Below are 21,070 nucleotides of genomic sequence, written 5' to 3'. Positions count from 1 at the left end.
ATAGGTCTCCTAGACCAGACACGAGGTAGGTCTCAAAACTGCTAAGCACTTTGGCACCAAAGTGCTTCTGACCATGCTTAGAAAAAGCATTGCAGGTACCTGAGAAACCTCAGTGTTGAAATCACGGGCTCCATGGGACTCAAGGCACTTCCAAGCACTAGGTATGGCTGAACAAGAGGTTTTATTTTGTATTTTCAAATTAAACTCCTCAAATGGGGGTTAAATGCTTAGGAGTTTCTGACTACTAGCAGAGGCAAGACACATGAAGAGGATGCTTACCAATGGCTTAGTTTAAAAATATTATTTGTATGCAAAACTTTTCTTCAGAGCAGAGTATATATAAAAAAATTCCCCTTCTTCATGTATTTCATATTTTATTGACAATTTTTGTTTGACCTCTTTCACTCAGATGCTGTAACATAGAAATAAAATTATAAACAGGCCAATCTAGTTTAAAATCTCAAAGCACTGAGAAACACTCAGAGAGAAAACAAGTGAGTAAGTAGTAAACTATGACCAAAAGCTGAGAGTCTTTTCCAAGGGTTTCTATCAGTCTTCCAAGTTCCCATGCAGCACCTAAAAGTTGATGCCTAATATCCCATTTCCTGTGTGACAACATCCTGGTATACAAAATATACTTCAAACTCTCATTTATCTAATTTGAAACAGAGCATTTGGAATCAGTACTTCAGATCAATGATATCCAATACGTGCAAAACAACTCAAGGAAGAAGCATTTCACCTTTTTTCCCCCTAATTCTAAAATGAAAATTTGAAAACAATGTCAAACAAAGTAAATAGAAGTTTGCTTGTGAAGACTCCACGTGGTTTTCAAATATACAAATGGGTTCAAGATGCTATTTAAATCAAACTACTGGAAGAAAATGGCTATTAAAAGTTAAAAACATGGATGCGAACTCCAGCTCGGGAAGTCAGACATGGACAGTCAGATGTTAGGAGGCTATTCTATACAAAATACCACCCTGCACTTGCCCTGTTCATCTGCTTTTTCTCTAAGTATCTGCTGCAAGTCAGAGGCAGAGCACTCCCTGGCCAAATATGTCTCTTTTTATGTTAGCTTTCCTTTGGAAAGTCGTTCAGTAAGAAAACTCCAGGTCAGCTGTAATGGCAGCACGACAAGCTGTCAACAAATCACATTTGCAATATCTGCTTAACCGAAGAATTTGAATTCCCTGCCTGCTACTTCACAATTGTTTCTAATTACATTAAGTGTATATTTACACATCAGGGAAAAAAACAAACTTCGTGTATCAAGATTTCCACATCTATCTGTCAAAATACTAATGCATTTTCCTGATAGTAGTAGCTGCTTTCGTTTCTCATTTATTTGTCCCTCAAGAAGAGATAGGCTATAAAACTTTGCAAGCAGTTGCATAGCACACTTTCAGGATTTTATCTTCCAAGATTTCATATTTGTGGTTATTTGTCTGGTTTCAATCAAGTAAAAAAAAAAAATCCTAATTTATCAAAGCATGTCAAAACATGCTTATATGAAATAGCGTTTGTTCATTTGACTCTCACAAATTAATTTGAGCACATCAAGAATTAAGTGTTTGTCATAAGATAATTTCAACAATAATAAAGTCCTATTGCATACAGAAAATATTACAGGATTTATCATGAGTTCCCCGGAGCTCGCAATTTCAGTGAAACAGCGTCACTTCTAAAACAACTTGTAACCAGACTGTTCCTCATACCACTCTTATTTGATTTCTTCCAGGAGAGCAGCTAAAATGCTCCTCTGAGTATCAGCAAGTACCTTGTTCAAAATAAATTAACAGTATTAGCTACTTTTGCATTCTCAAACATATTAGGCTTGTAATAGCAAGCAGTGTGGATTATGAAGCGTGAAGCACACCTCTGTATCTTATCATCTTAAGAGTTCTAGGGTGAGATAAAATTTAAAAACAACCAAAAGCCCCGCAGAGTGGAGCCCATGCCCCCAAGCTCACGGATCCCTTTCTTACAAAACAGGCCTCCTCCAGGTGATACAGCATTTGGAGGGCCTGTTTCACCACCCCATTGCTTCAGTTTTACTGCATTGTCACTGTGACGTGAGACTAGGAGGGATGGGTTGAATCCTGAATTCTCCCTCCTTATGTTGCCCAGAAAAGGCAGTGCTAGAATTTCAGGTGTAGACAAGCTGGAAGCTCAGAAAATGCACACTAGGACAGAGCAGTATTTGGGATTTAGATTCCCTTTTAGCGAGTGCCCAGGGAAGGAGCGCGTGCCATCTGTGAGAATGAAAGACCTGCAAACTTTCTCTGGGTATTAACCCCACAACAGCCAGGGGCACATGGACAGATGACAAGGAACTCGAGTGGAGGTTGCTGTAGTCCTGCCCGCTGGGACTTCCCATTTGAAGGAGAAAAGAGGACTCGCTCTCTGGAAGACCTCATGTCCAGTGAAATCGCCAGGCTGCACCCCTACTCAGCGCACACATGACACTTGATTGCATGCACCTCGCATTTTTGCAAGTTATTGGTACCCATATTTCCAATCCCAGATTTACTGGTGGGTGGGAGGAGGGGAAGGGAAGGGGTTTTAGTTTCTAACCATTAGTGCTGGGCAGTGCAGCACGAGCTCCCACGTCACAAGAACTTATTTTACATATGCACAGCTGCTTCCTCCACATCTGGGGTTGGTGCTGAGTCCCCCTCCAAGTATACAAGAGCCTGATAAATACAAGTGGCCTTGAAATGGAAAAAATAACCCCCTGCAACATGTCTAAAACCCTGCTGAAATTTTTACTTAGAATAAATCTTAATCCTGGGGCTAGCCTAGGTTCTTACAGCCAAAACTGACTGTGCACTGCCAATATAATATAAAAGCTACCACGAGCACCGAGGGAACAGCTGAAAGAAGTGAGGAAATGAGAGCTGCCCCACTTGACCACTGAGGAGGGAAAAACCAAGGCTGTGCCATCCAGCAGCCAGGGCATCCAGAGAACATCTAATCTGACATGGTCAAACATCAATTAGAGAAGGGGCGTTCCCTCTAAAAACTCAAAACAAACATTAAACAAAATAAAACCAGAGCTGGTAAGAGAAACTTAAATAAAGCTGCATGGTTGAAAGAAACTGGAAATACTGCAAAATCAATTTGTTTTTCCAGGCTTTCTGGAAGAAAAAGTGGAGAAAAGTTCCAACAAAATATCTTCTTATATGTTTTTGGAACAAAATAACTTTATTTTGCAAATTGAAACGACTTTGACTTTATATTAGAAGCTGTAACTGAAACAAAATATTCTAATCAACTTCTTATTTTTATTTTGGCTTTTGACTCTTCAAAATTAGCCACAATATGAAACTTCTATCTTCTACAAATCTTCTCCTAAACAAATCTCAGAAAACATTACAGGCCAGGTAAGGTATACATTTTTTTCTAACTCTTGATGCTGGCAATACAGCATGCCATCTATTCCTACTGCAGTCGATTATGATTATATTAGGACAAAATTAAGAGAGCAAAGTAAAGCATTGAAAGGTTTCAAAGCCTTAGACTGAGTGCAGTCTTTGTATCCTAAAGCATATGCAAAAATGAGTCCAATTCTTTAGTTATGTTATCCTATACTATTTTTTCCCCACAGGATCTCTATTTGATTTTGCAAATGTAACATTTATAAAGAAAATAATGTCCTGAAAGATTTTAATCCTACACACCAAAACCCCAACTTTCATGGGAAATGAATCAGTCACAAACTTAGGATTCTCAACCTCTAGACATAAAGCTCACATGACAACTTGTAGAAGTTAGTGATCTGCAGACCTCTGTCACTGGAGAGTGATACTAGCAAGTGAGTTTCCTTGTTCTTTAATAATTTTTGTTGAGTCTGTGTTTACTGAGATTCTTCAGGGGCTTATAAACTTAAGCAGTTTGGTCAGATTTTCGAAGTGGTTTTTATATCCAGCCCTTACACTAGAGGGAACAAAGCCAAAGTCCAAGAAAAAGACTCTGGATTTATTTTTCCCCACAATGGATAAATAACCCTATCTTTTCCCTAGGCTTCTTCTCAAAAATAGCAAGACTATTTTGACTGAAAAATTCTAAACAGAAAATATTAATCGAAACAGTTAAAGTTTGATAACCTAGTGAAAGGTAAACATTGTAATGGAAATATTGGGCAACTTTAATTATAGTTATCACCATTGCCTCTGCTACAGTACAGCTTCTTTGGAACTGATGAAATACCAGTATCGTCCTGATGACATTAAAACATGACTGAAGGTCAACGACTGGTTAAACTGGAATGTTTCTGAGCCATTGTTAAATTATTCAGAATTATTTTAGGAAAGCTGCATAAAAAGTGCAAGAGTGCAGTTTTAGCTTCATCTAAATGCGCATACTGAAAATGGAAAAGGAAATGGGGAAACTGTCCTTTGCAATTGCCTTGAAAAGGAAAAAGAAGAATATCTTGTGTATCTTCAACTTACAATTAATCTAGCAAAGGAGAAGCAGTGCAAGAGAGTTCTTGTTTTTACTACTTATTTCCCCAAACCCTTTTCTGCAAGAGCAAGCGTGTAAGGAAAACAAGAAGAATGGGACATTATTTCAGTAAAGAATGTAGTGATTTGAGTTTCTATTGCAGGAGTAAATAATTAACAATGATTAACAATCCTTTTCTTTTACTGCAGGATAGCTGTTTCCTGATCCATGTCTCTATCTGTTGCTGCGTATGTGTCTCTAAATGGAACCTCCTCTGGCCATCACCCAGCCTTCAGAAACGGGTGAATCAACATGAAAATGAACAGTGGCCAGGAGTGCTCAAAGCAGGGAGCACTTGTTACGCTGGAGAGCTGGCAGCAAGCTGTGCGGTGTGAAGACTTGAATTTATAAGCACCCCCTCCTCTTTCCTTTTTCTTTTAAAGGTGGTGAATTTAACGCTGACGAAAAGTCAGCAGAACTGGCAAGTGCCTGCAACTTTCCTTGGTCATGGTCAGGAGCGCTGCATGGTCATGACACACTGCAGCCTGTTCCCTTCTGAAGGCTCCAGCCAGCCAACTATTTGCTATCAACTATTTACAACAAATGGTGCCAAGGTATGTGGTTGCTATTTAGACAAAGAAGAATTCTCACTAGAGACTAAAATAAGACCTGACGACTCATTTTTCACTTATGATCTGTAAGATTTATAGCTGCAACACACTGTCAGCGGTAAGGAGCACATCGTCTCTAAACACCCTTTTCCATGGAGTTTTCACTCTCGCAGAATAAACATTACATAGTGTATGATCACAAGCAAAAAAAACAGGATAGCAAACATTTTTTCGCTCAGGAAAAATTTACTGGAGTTAATTGCTAGGTGATTTTGTAAAGTTCAGAAGACAACTTTCCAGGCTTTTGTCAAGGAACCACTACAGAAACAGCTGCATCAATTTAAGATGCTACTACCCCATCAGCTGTTTGCCACTCCCCATCTATTGGAGATTACAACTGCTGAAATGGAGCTGGTGGAGAGCCTGTGTGAGCACTCATCATCTGCTTCTGTGCCAAGTCAACCTGCATAGTTTTGAAAAAGTCCACATTGATACATAAACTAAGATGGATTAGCTTCTGAGCTGAACCAGATGAAGAATGCTCACATGATCCATTTTGTAGGCCTTGCCGTGGGAACGGTAACTTCAGCTAAGACATCTTAACAAAAGGTTGTTAGCCTTACATTAGATAAGAATATTATCATTATATATATAAAAAAAAGAAGGAAAGGAAAAAACCTTTCATATGTTTAAGTTGAAATATAAACATAAAGGCAGGTAAATGGATTAAGCTATCTGAATGAATGACTAAAGAGAGAATTATTCCCACTATTTTTGAGATGATAATACTACTTTTAAAAGACTTAAAATGAAGAGCAGAGGCTTGCAAGGATTAGTATAATAATGCCCACATGTATCACATTAACTCTCACTGAAGAGGAATGAACTTCACTTGCACACGCACAAGTCCCCCAATATAACTCCTATCGCATTCGAAACAAAGAGCTCATCCATGGAAAAAAAGTTACCTGCTTGCGTAATAGTTAATAGAAGAGATTCAAAAGCCAGGGGGGAACTGATTTGGAGTCAATGGAACCAGTAGGAGAAATGATGCCCAGATGCAGCGTCTGGCACTGGAAGTCAGCACAGCACTGGCTGCTGGAGGCTGGGCAGATAAGCCAGAAGGAACATTATTGTCACTGTCTGTCTTGCTATTATGCTAGTCTTTAGACTTCTGCTGCTGGCCACGTTTGAAAGAGGACACTCAGCTAGGCTACGCAGATCTTAGGCATGATACATGACAACCATTCAAAGTATCATATATTGCTGTGTCACATCTACTCCAATGCTCAGTGCTGAACTTCTAGGCTTCTGGGTAGGGACATGTAAATCAGGCCTCTGTGCTGTGAAATATGGCTTGCACGGACTTGAATGGGTTCCTCTATCATCAGATTCTTCAAAAGAACTTTTTCTTCATGAGCAGTTAGTTACCTCCAAATGTAGATAAAGACATAAAAACAAAGCATGTCCCTGGGTCTGAACTACGATTGCTCAAGGATGTAAAAAGGCTGACTCAAACACTGTGATCCGAGCCTATGTGAATTCTGGAACAAGTGACAAACTAATTACTCTTCTCCTAACAAAAAAGCAGACTGGGAAAGGCAGGAATCAAAGAACATGGTGCTCTATGTCAAGAACAGGGAAAAGGGAGCAAACTAAACAAAACAACTAATCTGCGACTGACAACAGTTTCAGAAGTCAGAAACGAGAGACTGTTGAAAACCCATGGTATTAGACTGAATAAGCTTCAGAAAAAATATCCCCACAACACATGCCCAAAGAAGTAGGAAAAGTTGAACTTCCCTTTAAAGAACAAATCAACAGAAATCAAAGGTCAGGAGCAGCAAAGACCAGCATGAACTGCATCTCCACATGTATCACACCTACTCATAACACAGTCAGCTAAGGACAGGATTAGATAAGGAAGCAATACTGTATTTAAACAAGAAAAAAAAATTTATCACCCTTAAGATTTCACTTATTTTATCCAGCAATAAAACATGTTCTTTAAATAAGGAACAGAGCCCTGGGAATAGATAGTCTTTTCCTGTCTATAAGTGTTGTTTGTCTTCAGCATTGCAGCATAAAAAAAAAAGTGCTGCAAAGCCAGTAAATAAATAGCCAATGTAAGTTTGATGAAAGATTGGCTCAGAAGACTGCTTTTGGCCTGAATAGAAAGATATGCTTTCATCCTGTTTTGACTATACTCATACGTTTACCTAACATAATTGGATGTAGTTAATATTGCAGGAGCCTTCAAGCAGCGCACATTTCCCTCATTAGTGGGTTTAAAGCCTTAATGATATCTCCTGTGCTGCAGAAAAGCCCAATGTAGGCTTTAAAAGTGATTGGCAAGTTTCAACAGGAGAAAAACGGGGGGAAGGGAAGGCAAAACCTAATAAAACTCTGATCTTGTTTTCTTCAGTCATTTAGAAAAGGAAATTTTGCAGAATGATAGAACAAAGGAAAAAAAGCTGAGGATAAACAAGTCAAAAAAGATAATTTCAAAAGTTGATCTTACAGTAACTCAAAGAAATGTGAAAGAAACAGGGAGTGGGCAGAAAGAGGGAACATCCCTCCACATACTTGCAACACATTAAGATACATCCATACTTAGTCCTACACAAACTCATTCTGACATAAACAAGTGTATACGCACAGAGTATTGTCAAATCAGCATCTTCCTACACCTGCAGCAAAACCACCTTTTTGTAGTTTCATTATGCAGTTGTGGTTTTTTTTTTCCTCCTTTAAGTCTCAATAGAGTTGGCAGGGAAGCCTTGCATCTAAGAAAGAGAATGTCACAATATACCATTAACTAAGTACATGCAAAGGGTTTGGGTTTTTGTTGTTTGTTTGTTTTGTTTTTGTTATTGACTAATTTTGACCATTTTCCAGGAACAGAAATTTCACAGGCTGGTTTAGTTTCAAAAGAAGCGTAATTATGTACAGCTGTATTCAGTATTTCTTAACTGCCTTGAACAATCAGTGAAAGGGAGATTTGCACACATTATCAGCCACTATCATTAGTGCTGTAAAGTACGTAATCCATCTGGTGTTCTGGTGTCTACCTAGGAGCAGGTATTGAACCAATGATGGCTGCAGTATAATAGCATAAAGGAAAAGCATTAAAAACAAACAAAACAACCCAGCAGCCCTAGTAATTTCTCAATACCAGATTGTCCTTGCGTTTGTGTTCCCCTATGGTTTTGCAAACCACTTTTATACGTATAGGCGTGGAGAGTAGAGAATTAAATATGTAAATTTCATCAACATGCAGTTTTGCAGTCTTCACAGGGGAAGAAGTAGCAGGATACCATGGTGATGGCAGCACTGCAGCCCATTAATAAACCAGAGAAAGAGTCAGGGATAGATTCAAATACTTAGACCCATGCTGAAAAATAACTCACTTCATAGTAAATCCTGTAAAAAATAAGATGACTGTGCATCTCAACATCAGCCATGGTCTCAACCAACTGATTCATCATGTCTTGATGGGGGGGCAAGGGAAGAGGAAACTTGTTTTTAAGCCTTCTAGCCTCCTTACAGTCAATTGCATTGCTTTTATATTGCCAAGGTTTATGGCCCATAGCATCTGAAAACAGACAACCCATGGCTGGAAAAGAGAAAAAGTGGAAAGTTTTTATTTTGTATTCCATCTGTGTGTAACCCATCTGTTTCCACCATCACTGCTAGCCCTTCATACAGGAGGGATCAGCAGGTTTTATTTGCTGTCTTATCTGGAAATGTGACAACTATTAGTGTTTTCTTACGCAATTAGAGATTCATAAATCTCTAGCAAAGAATTTCACATGACCTACCTGGCAAACAATATATTAGCTGGTTAAAATATCAACCTTACAAGAAGTGTGGCTTTCTCCAAGCCCAGCCACGGTCTGACCACCATTGCTGGGGATATGCTGACACCTTGCAGGAGAGCTCCCTCCAGCCATGACAACACAGAAAACCTTCCTCCAAACAACAAACCATCTAAGTAACCACTCAAAGAAAATCAAATATCAGTTAGAGGTTCTCCCCTTTAACAGAGGGTCTTTCCAAGTCAGTCAATGAGACCGTCCTCAAATTAATTTGACTTAACTGTGGCCAGTGGTTTTAGATTGGTCACCTGTAAGCCACTCTGTGGCACTCCAAATTATTGTTATTGAAATCTTCCTAAACGTTCAGAAGTCTTTATCAAATACTTAAATGTGTGAGAAGAGACCGTGTTCACTCTCTTTACCATGCGAGGGACACAAAAAGGCTCCTGTTTAAGGAAACGTTCCCATTCTGGACAGAATACTAACATAGGTAAATACACACTCACGGCCCACTGAATTAAACGAGACATAAGAATGTGCATGGAAGTAAGTAAATGCTAACATCTTTTTATGAATACTAGTCAGTAGAGGCACATGCCAGGTGTTCCAGATAGGTACAAACAAGCTTTTTCACCTTGCAGGACAGATTTCACTTGGTTTCGTGTTCTGAATTAGAATTACAAATAAAAATGACAAACTTAAAAGAAAATAATTCTCAAAATTCATTCAATTGAATCTGTTAATATTAACTTCACTACTTCAGGGGTTTTTTAAATACTTCAAAATAGAAAGTTACTTAAAAGGAAAAAAATGAAAAAGAGCTTTTCAATAAACTTTTTCCCTCTACATTTCTGAAGCTTCTTTTAAGAACAACAAAAAAAACCCCTCCCACCACAACTATTTGCATTAGCAGATAAACCAAATCCCAACCCTTTGCCATCAGTTTTGAAGCACTAACATTCACTAATGACAATGTTCAGCTGGAAATTCCCAATATACTCTTTTACATTTGTTAAGGTGACAAAGCACTTCCTAAATGATTTGCCCTTGTGAACACAGGAATTCTGTAGCAAAGCCAAAAACTGAGCTCAGAGCTCCTAAATCCCAACCTGGAGCCCTAATCGCAAAACCAGACTTCATCTCACCGGGATTCAGAGGATCAGGTGGTTCCCAGAACACCATCTACTAATATGTCAAGTCTTTAAGGCTAACTGAAGCCAAAGTCTGATTAATTTTACAGTCAATAGCAGTGATCATTTGACAACATTAGTTTTGTGCTATTAGCTTCAGGATATGGGGAATAAGGGGCAATTTGTTGTGCATGCATAAAAAGACATATACAGTCTGAAAGAAATGACCCTCTCAATATTTATTATTTTAATTTTAAAGTGTCTTTTGCAAGCATATGCACCACTACTTTAAAACATTTAAACAAAACTGGATTTAATTGCTCAGAAAAATTAACCAGCAAGTTCTGAAAGAAAAAAGAGGAAAGAAAACATGAAATCCAGAATAAAAAGCTATTTTACCGGCTAAAGGAGGCAGCAAAATAGTTACATATACATCAACCATGGTAGAAAGGTACCCTAGTATGTCTAGAAGACAGCCATGGAGGCACACTGGAGAAAGAAAGCAGATACATCATTACGGTTGTTGAGTCTTGGAGCTCCTGCTCTGGCACAGCCCAGTGAGAACCATCAGGTCAAATCAAGGATAAGAGCCCTCGCTCAGCTCCCTGGCAGGAACTGGCACTGGAAAATCACTCAGGCATCTGGGCTCACATGACTGTACAACAGCACCCGCAAATATGCAGTCAAACAAATTAATATTAAATAGCTAAGGGCTATACAGCCAAACACATTGCCTGCTAGCATAATTCCCCTTCTATAATGATGCTGTACCAGCCAAGACTTCAAACCAACTATGATCTAGCAGCTGTAGAAAAATGTTAAGCAAAAAAGTAAATCTTAATAAATTCACTGCTAGAACACCTTTTCACTTACCCTCGTAAGGCACAGAATGATTTTTGGAAGCACTAAATATTCTTCAGCTCGATAAGACTGAGCCTTATTGTACATGTGGCAGGATTGACACTTGCTTGAATTTGTCCCACAAAGGGAAGGAGGAAAGAACATCACAGTTCTGTATCACAAAGAACTGGGTGTTCAAGGCATGGCCTACCATCAGGTGTGATGGCTTTGCTGCATCAAGAACTGAATTGTCACCATGGCATGTACGAAGAGGCACATTTTGTGAAGTTTCCATAATAAGATATAGCACAATTGATGTCCACAAGGTTCTAGTGAGGACTAGAGATTCAGCGTCTCCTCAAATCACAGAGAGACCCCAAATCAACATGTGTGCATCTCTATGCATCCATAAATATACACGAATATGTATACATGCAGGAGTAACAACTAATTGTGGGACATGTTGGCTCCCATGTCCTATGTGAACCCAAAAAGAAGATGAAACAAGATGAAGGAATGGGGGAATGAAAAAAAATATATCTTAAAAGACAGAGGCAGTGAACAAATTTAAAGCACATTTCTTCCCTCTGCTGCCACAAAAACCAGATTGTTTTTAAAACTAAATATCACAATCAAATTACTAGCACACACTGAACATTCACTTGTGTACTAAACCATCCCACTGAACAGTCATTTTAAAGGCTGGAAAAAAGAAGATTTTATTACATATATATTTAAACTTTTTTTTTTCATTTATTTGAATCATTTTCCAAATACTGACTTGCCCACCATCACACTGTGCGTCACTAGTGCTCCAAACCACGCGCCCGTGAGAAGGTGAGCCTCCAACAGAGCACACAAACTGAGTTCATTGCAACACTTTGCAACAACAATTTGGAAACAAACTAAGAAATTCACATGAAAGGATGATGACGATGATGACATTGACACAACTGGAAAAAATCATAGGACATGTAATCTGAAGAAAAGAAACATTTCTAAACCAAACAACCAAGGGTACAGGGTCAAGCATGTATATGCATTTATTTTATTTTTTGCAATAGTACACAACTTTTCATTCCTCAACTATTTTTACGTGACACGTCTTCAAATGAATATGTTAGGGGGGTTATTTTTCAAAACAAACCCCACATTTGTGAGAGAGGGACTGAAGAAACAGCCAAGCCCACAAACTGGAGCAGACTATGGGTTTGGATACACAACTGAATTACCACTGTTTACTGAACGACAGCACATCAGTGGGGCTGCTGCGTACAGGCAATGCCTGTACTCTAAAAATCAAGGTGGAGGCATCAAGTAAAATCTTGCACAAGAGACGCAAGTGAACCTTTACTTCCAAATGACCAAGAACACACACACACAGAGACACACACAGAGTCAGTTCCTGAGGCACCACACTGGACTGTCTGAAGCCAGTTGTGCATCCCAGTCCCGCTCTGGAGACTCATAATGGCTATCAGTTGGTGTAGGGTTGCCTGAAGTTAATGGAAGTACTCCGATTTATGCTGGCTCAGGGCCTGACCCAAAATTCATAGAATTACAGGATGGTTGAGTTTGGAAGGGACCTCTGGAGGGCATCTTGTATCAAATTTGGATAGACCTTTTGACAGAGTAATATACACAGACACTTTTCTTGCCAGGACTGTGTCCACTAACAAGAGACCAGAAAGAACAGCCAACGCAGGGGTATGGCAGCTGTCCTGGACTGCAGCTGATAAAGATGCAGAAAATAGGCTCCTTTCTCTTTGGTGGCTGTATTTTATTTGTTTAATGCCATAGGTGGTCCTGAAGTTTTACAGATTTAACAAAATAAAGATGAGTCCAACAGCTTAATGTAACAGGCGAATTCTACATGTGAAAAGAATAATCATGTCCCACACAAATGAACTAGGATGAACTAGAAGGGGAAGGAGAAGGACAGAGAAGCAAGAAGAAAAGTAGCTCTGGCAACTCTCTTTTCCTTCAAGAGGGATACAAGGAACTTGTACCGCCACGTTATATCAACTTCCATGCTGCTTTTTTGTTCTTACTTTTCCCATTTCAGTATTATTTGTTGTTAATCCCTTGTTGCTGCTACAGTGGAAAAAGTAAAGCTCCTGATGAGAAAAGTTACAGCCACTGGCGTAGATTTTTGTATTTTAAAATGTCACCCTCCTCCAGCTGACTGGCATGCAGATTTAAGGATTTGGTCTGAATCAACTACGTTTCCATTTACGATAGCCACATGGATCCTGGCAGAGCACTGACTCCAGCAGCCTGACAGACCTTGACTAGCCTGTACTGATCCACATGTTTAGCAAATACTTTGGCCTACAACTTCTGAATCATTTAAATTACATACCAGGTAATATCTCTTTTCACATTGCTCCACCTTAACATTCTGCTCCCACATTTGTAAAAGTACAGTTTAATGATTCTCAAGTGCTAATTCAAAAACAAATTTTCAATGCAGAAATTAAAAACAATCTGAAAACAGATTATGTATCATTATCCCGCATGGCGGAAAGCAACAAACATCATAGATCTATCTCGCTCACAGCACAGTAAGGCAGCTAAAAATGCTCTTAGTGCTCTTAAAGAAAACCTCTATTTAAGAGATAACTTACTGTAGTTCTGAGAAAAAGGTACCATTTACTGCAGCACAGCCCTTGCCCAGAATGCTGGCTGAGGTTTCCATGGTTAACCTAAATTAAAATCAATTCCATATTTTTTGGCAGGTCTGTAAGCTAATTTTCATCTTTTCTTCTGCAACTGTAATTAAAAACATAGGGAACAGGCTTCATACGCCTCAAGTACGAAGGTACATTACAGTAGATGTTTTTGTTTTTAAATGGGTACAATGCTCACCTTAGTCAAGTCAAAATTAAGTGGGAAAGTAGAATGTCATTATTGCCTTCTTGTGATTATACAGTTAACAATAAATACACCCTATGCCTACAGGGGAATAACACCCTGCGTGCCAGACCTGGTTGCTTGTTCTAAAAGGAAGTGAACTTTAATGGAGATTTGATCCGCAGCCATCATGCATTTCTGTCCCAAAAATTACTAATCCGTAACTCAGAAACAACAGAAGATGACACGGGAACCTAAAGGGTTTTTTACAGCAATATTCGAAAGATACTCATAGTAAAGATGTGAAATGTATCATATTAAAGGGAAACATAATGGCATAAAATGAACTGGAGTTTGGCTTCTCTTCACATGCAAAATCAACTTTGTCCATATGAGTGAGCGAGTAGATACGGTCAATGTGAGTGAAGTGTACAAGTGTTCCTGGTGCCTCTAGATGTGGAGACAGGACACAAGATGCTTCCAAAAGAGTCCTCAGCAGATTAAAACCACCTTGATTCCACACAGGAAGATGACTTCCCAGCAAGCAACCAGCAAGCGCACAATCCCAGATTAAGGTCATTCTTCTTACACGCCCTCAAAGGTGTGACATTGTCCTATAGACAGCTTTAATAAAAGCTTGGAGTTCACTGTCTATCTTCTGTCTATCAAGTACATCACCCACTGTTTGCAACTCTTCACAAGTTCTATTTCACATTGTCTCTTACTCTAATAAATACATATTTTAAGACTAATTGAAAGAATAGCAAAATATACACAGAATATAAACTTTTTCTACCCACTAATACACTTCGTTTTTAGAATTAGACCTGCATAGCCTGCAACTTAGTGACACTTCGTTAACATCCGATTGCTATAACTGCTACAGAGTGTGGGGAATAATCTGCCTTCCTGGCCTTCTGGGTTAGATAATTCATGTTACATTTCACCTCTGGTGGATGAGGTTCAAATCTTGAAATGCATTTGGGGAGGTGGGGGAGCAAAGAAAAGCACGGTGAGCTTTCCCAAGGCCTGTTCAAGTGCAGTGGTCTTACCTTCTTTGCCATCCTTCTCATCCTTAAAAACTGACACTCAAACTGAAAAAAAAAAGGCTTTGGGTTGAAACGAGTGAATAGCCTAGCTTTGTGAACAGCACTGACTCCAAAGTCAATTCTATAACCACTCATCAGTAGACCACCTGGGGAAAGAACAGGTGAAATAAGGTAGGGGGATCTATTTTGAATTTTGAATTCTCCACTGGCAAATAGAAACCTTCACTTAAAGTAGAGGAGCTTGCTTTGAGTAATTTTAAAATATACAAAAAGAAGCAACCCTATTAAAAGTCTTAAAATGACATTTATTCAGTCAATATGAGAAGAAAGAATTCTATTACTTGGAAGGTGCTTTTCTCACTTTCATCTTTCAACCATTATTCACATACAAACAAAATCACATCTGAATAAATTCCACTGGCCTTCATAACATACCATCAAGTATTATTTATTTTCATACAGAGTCATTAGTGCACAGGATAACTGAACACTTCATGGAGAGAGCTGATTGTGAATTGGAGAGGCAGTTTCCAGTATGAAAATTCAAGAGGAGAAAAAGATCCCCAGGTCAGATGTGGAAGGATCCAGAACCAGAAGACTGCTTATCTTCAGTAAGTGAAAAGCAATGGCTGGAACAGGGGGAACAAAGTGGAAAGTGAGAAATAACAACACTTGAATATCGCAGCTGTGTGAGGAGACCATGGAACAAGCAGATAAAAGCATATAAGATGAAGCAAGTTCATTTGAATTAGACTCATGGGCATTAAGTAAACCAGAAATAGCAACAGTGCACAGGGGGGGACTGTTCATTTTGTTAAAGAGAGGGCTAGGAGTTAATTTTTCTCATCTGCCATTGACTTTCTGGTTAGTGGTGGAGATGTCACTCAGTTTGTGCCTCAGTTCCTCATCCATAAAGCAGGATGCTGTGCAGAAAAGCTGCAAATGGTTCAGGGGACAGTCAAGTGATAAGGGCAAGATATGAACCTACACAGACAGCTATACCTAACAGATTCCCTGACAAAGAAAAAAGAGGGAGAGAGGGAGAGAAAGAGAGGAGAAAGACTGGCTACAGTGACCTGACCCACCTGAATTTTAGAGAGGAACACAAATGTTACAGACCATACAGATGGATGTACAACCACAAGAAAGAGATAAACCTCTGACCATACAAGCCTGGAGAGAAAGAAAAACTTCACCAAATAAGAAGGGTGACAATGCACAGAGAGATATATCCAAATGACAAGGCTGACTAAAATTAAGAGCAGAATGAATATCTGAATGTACCCTCAAAGGAATGTTCTGTATTTTCAGGGAGGTGTTATTTGGGCACCAGCTACTGCTATGAATAGTGGGTATGGTCTATTCCTATCAAATCTACAGGAGAAAAGCATGGGAAAGTTATATGCAGGAAGAAGTAGGGCTCCTGACTGGGGGTGCAAGAAGGGAAAAGGGTAGGAAATTCCTTCCTTTAAATTTTAGAAAAAATGGGGAAAAGACCCTTGCTGCACACAACTTCAGCCTATGATGCTTCCACACCGGGATTCTTCCATTCAGATGTGAGTTATAGGCAGAATGGAGGACAACTGGTACAAGAGGTTATTAAATAAGATACAGGCAGTCACAAGATGAACCTCATGTTCCAAAAGAAGCAAGCAAAGAAGACAAGCAGTCTGCAAACAGACTGTCTGGTTGCAGAGAGGATCAGAGGGGCAGAGGAGACAGACAGCTGATCAGAGATGAAATTTTCCCTGAGGACACAAACAACCCTTCTGAATACATGTGAGTTTATTTGAGCAGGTTTGAGCATACAAAGGGGCCAAGAAGGAAGCAGGGAATGGATGGCACTGAGGCAGCATGCAGTCCCAGTGACATTAATTCCTTGCAAAATGCTGAATAACTGTTGGAAATCTTTACTATTCCTCTGGCCATTCCCCCCTCGTTATTTGTTCTAACCAGTACTTGAAAGAGAGCTCTTTAATATATATGCATATATAGATAAGTAAATTAAGTAACCAACAGCATACGTATAAGTTCTTGCTAACCCCAAATTCATTCTTTGCCATTTATTATTTTCAGAGTGCCAAGTATAGCAAAGCAACATGCATTAGCTGCAGGAGGCATGTGCCTGTCCCAAGCAGCCCTCTCCTGCCTTAGAAAGTCTAAAAACACAAGACAGACAACGGATGGGAGAACGCAAATAACACTGTTCCCATGTTACAAACTGAGAACAAGGAAGAGAGCTAGTAAGTGGTTTTCCCAGGATTTCACAGGAGGTCAGTGGCAAAACTGGATATTGAAAGCCTCTCTCTTCAGCATCCATCTGGTGCCTCAGTCACAAGGGCATTGTATCTCTTTTAAGGACATTCTCTTTCATCCTCAGAGTGTCCTGGTAAGAGAAGTCTTTGACTGAAATGTATACAGTTAGTTTATATACCTTCAAGTTTCATTGAACCGTGTTGTACTTTTTCCCCCCTCTCTATTTCCAGCTCCCTTGGTCTGAGCTCAAATTAACAGTACTAGCATCTCCATCCACAAAGCAAACCTTGCTATCTACTTACAGTTCTGTTGGTGAAATTACTGAAGTCTGTCACTAGGATTTGCTTGATCATCTCTGGTGTGGAGACCACCACAAACATCTGGCGACCAATGTAGTACCTACAAAGAAAGAAAGTAGAGAGTCATTTCAGCAGATAATGTCAACCAGAGAACTGTCACCTTCCCTAAAATACCTCTGTTGGCTTGAAAACACAGAATATCACAGAAAATACATTCCCCTGGGTAAATCAGTATCTTTCTCCATCCCTCTTAACTTTTAAATTAAGATGCATTGTCCTGGAATTTAAAGGAAACAGCTTAAAACCTTTTACTGATTAATCGATACTCAGCCGACATTTTAACATACAGGTTTACACACTCTATGTGCACTGTGAACTCTGTACAAAGTGATGTAAGTATCACTAAACCAAACTGCAGAGAAGCAAAATGTTAGTAACCAATGACCCAAACAATCACAAAAGACCTCCAAAATCAATTATCCTGCAGTTAGCCACATGAAATATCTTTCCATGGCAAAGCCCTGTCTACAATGAGCCTTTCCAGAAGTCCCCCCAACATGGCTGCAGTAAAGGCATGGTTCCACCACTCCTACTAGCACTGGAACCGAGTGCATCTCAAAACCCAGGCTCTTCGTTATCACAAACATAACCATCTAACAGATACCATCCAAACCTTATATAACACCAGTAAGGGGTGGGGGGGAAGAGAGTAACAAAAAAAGAAAAAAAAAGTCCACCAAGTGTAAAGAAATTAATAAAACTTTAGAAGAAGACTGGGTGATAGGGGTCTCTCACTCTCTGCTCCTACACCCTCTACCTCCCGCTTTCAGTTTAATAAGATCTTTGGAGCCAGGGTCTGTCCTTGGGGGACTTCACAAAATTGCGGATGCCGCGGCTGTACTGGGACCCACCCCAATCCCACAACTGCTAGGGGTGCAGAGCCCCCTTCTCCAGAAGCATTCCCCCCAAGGCCCATGGGCACCCCGTGCTTGGCTGCTCTGCAGGAGAAGAAAGGAGTACCACCAGCAAGCAGAGGTTGCCTGCAGTCCCTACCTTTGCCGATTGCTGGACCAGAAAGACTACGCAGGCGGCGCTGCCATTGCTCTGCCAGGACAGAGGAAGAGGAGGCTGGAGGCAGGCACCGGAGGGCCAGGCAGCTCAGAGCAGAACACAAGAGCAATACCACAGATGCTGCAATACCGTGGTAATACTGATGCCTAATCATTTTGGTATGATGCAGCTTAGTATCAATATATTGCTTATCACCTGTCTACACTGCAGCAATGGAACAGACAAGCAAACCCTGGTCTGAATTAAATTTAGTAACTGGAGGTTCCCATGGCAATGAAGCTGCAGCAGCACTGATTTCACCAGGGGCAAACAAGTCAGACAAATATCTTGATTCCAAAGCAGAATTTCACAGTCCACCTTGACCCCCGTATCACCAAAACTCATAATAAACAAAAGGCAGAGAAGAACAAGACAATAATTTTCTTCAGGAAGGAAGAGATCTTATTTTCTTCTCTGGTGGGTTTCAGGAGGGAACTGTTATTTCCCAAACCCAACCCACAGGCTCCACTTGAACCTTAGATACAGGTGGTACGTTCTATTAAAATAAACCTTTTTCACCTCTCCCATTTTGCTAAACCACAGCAAAGTCACTGTCTGTTAATGGTCCAACTTTTCTTCAGAATCCTAATAGGTGCACAAGAGCTGAGGCCTCACTTTAAAGAGTGCTTTGATCACTGTGTTTGACAAAAGAGGGTAATGCCCTACATGCACCTTCTGCATGTACTTTGTACATTTTCTCTGGCATTATAGAGGCAAAGCAAGCTCCCAAGGCAAAGACCCAAGCCACTCCAAACCTACCCTCTCACACTCACATGTTGCTTTTCTCTTCCACACTCCAAGTTTATCAAGTTACTTGTCTTATTTAATGGTTAGTGACTGATGGTCCTCCAACATACAGCTTCTCATAAGGACCTGACACCAGATTCCAAATCTGAATCAGAAGCTGATTATATCTACCCAGACAGCTAAATCCTGACCACCAAGAGGCACCACATGATACATCATGCAAAGCACATGTGCATGAGTGCAAGAGAGACACTTCTAGTTTATTTCAAACTTGGGAAGTTGCAGAGCTCCAGCTCCAGTCCACCGGAATAACAGGACAGTACTCACAGTCAGAGCCCTTATGTCACTGTGCACTTTGTGCTTGAAAGCATTCAGGACTAAAATTTGGGACAGGAGCATCTCCTACTGAAGCTGCTTTTATGAGAAAGTGACTCACAAGCCAAGCTTATGCAAACAAATCTATTCATCATCCTCCAACTCAGACCAGCCACCCGAATTCCCAGTTCTGCTTCCACAGCTAAGCTCTTTCTTTTTTATTTACTATTCCCTAACTTTCTGTCTATAGGCACCTGTTTTTCCTTTCCTTATCTAGTTATAAATAAAGGCAGAGAAGGAGAAAGAAGGGAAAAAATCTCCTAAAATTAAACTGAAAATACTGAAAAAAAAAAAATCCAAAAGAAAACTTAAATTGCTTTTTAAGTAAAGTTCTGCCTGCTTTTAAGGAATGACTGCTATAAAGCACACACAGACTAACATCTTTTATTGTATCCCAAATAGTAAAAGCTCTCTCCCTGGCTTTTTTCCATTCCCCAACTTTCTGTATATAATCTTTCTAACCTATTCTAGGACACAAGAGGAAGAGGGGGTGTGTGGAAACGCTTTGGAAGTTAAAATCCACAGGCTAGGAGCATGATTTCTACAATCTTCCCCTGAAGTTAAGGAAAAAGGACAAGAACAGCTAAGTACAAAACAAGATCATCTGAGCTGTTTCATTTAGCAAACACAGGTCCAGAACCTGCAAAGACACTAGAAATATGCTGAACTAAGTTTTAACATATTTTAAATCCTTTGCAGGATCAAGGCCTTGGTCACAAACCAAGAGGGTATCTCCCAACTAGAATTTTTTTTTCACTTGTTCTAAAATGGCACGTAAAAGATAAAATCCTCCTGAACAATAATCTATTCTTCCCAAGTAAATAACATATTCACCCCTGCCATGTAACTTCATTTTGATTCTGTATTACTACATGAGGATATCACCAGCCTCACATAGACTTAGATTTATTATTGAACAAAACCTGATATTCTTGTCAGATTTTAATAAATAAGAGTTTGAGAAAAACAAAAGCCTCCTGGCAAGTGCATTACAAATGGATTCATGAATAATTTAGGACAGCACTTTTTATTAACTTTCTCTAGGTTAATCTTTTCACAGTGCTAGTCCACACACAGAAGCCCTACCTTTAACTGCAGTGATACAGGGGTATTATACTGCTTGACCCAACCTTTTGTAACATTTTCATGTATGGCATTCAGGGTGTAATACACACTCTTGTGACCATCTAGCTCACTTCTGCACAGAAACAAGAATGAGTGAATGTAGTACAGTCTCTTCAGAGCGATGCAACTCTGTTCACGTGGGAATCTGATGCAACATTGCTATACCAGTAAAAATACATTTCATGATCCAGGCACAAACGTAATTTTCCTGTGTAAATGAGGCCTCAGTTATTTAAGTTACACTGTTGGGACAATTTCTACTAAATTTCTGTTTAAAATGCAGAAGAAAAAAGTTCGCATTTTTAGACCAGCAGCTTTAGCTCCGTTGGAAGGTGAGACAGGAAAGACCTGGTACCAGTACATCAACAGCATGAGGGCAGCTTCCTCCAGCAGATGAAAGGGTGGGCAATG

At 39.7% G+C, this 21,070-nt stretch overlaps 1 protein-coding gene across 1 annotated transcript in view; it reads right to left on the bottom strand.

The window, feature by feature from the left end:
* The window catches only part of TBXAS1 (thromboxane A synthase 1), a 233,858-nt gene that overhangs the window by 113,955 nt on the left and 98,833 nt on the right, over positions 1 to 21,070 (bottom strand). Inside the window, exon 4 of the mRNA XM_074166688.1 lies at positions 17,306 to 17,402. Within this exon, the coding sequence (XP_074022789.1) occupies positions 17,306 to 17,402 (97 nt within the window). The remainder of the gene's footprint in view (positions 1 to 17,305; positions 17,403 to 21,070) is intronic.

This window comes from Numenius arquata, chromosome 2, assembly GCF_964106895.1.
Source record: "Numenius arquata chromosome 2, bNumArq3.hap1.1, whole genome shotgun sequence".
Taxonomy (NCBI): domain Eukaryota; kingdom Metazoa; phylum Chordata; class Aves; order Charadriiformes; family Scolopacidae; genus Numenius; species Numenius arquata.
The sequence above is the reverse complement of the archived record's forward strand: the minus strand, read 5'-3'. Positions and strand labels throughout refer to the sequence as shown.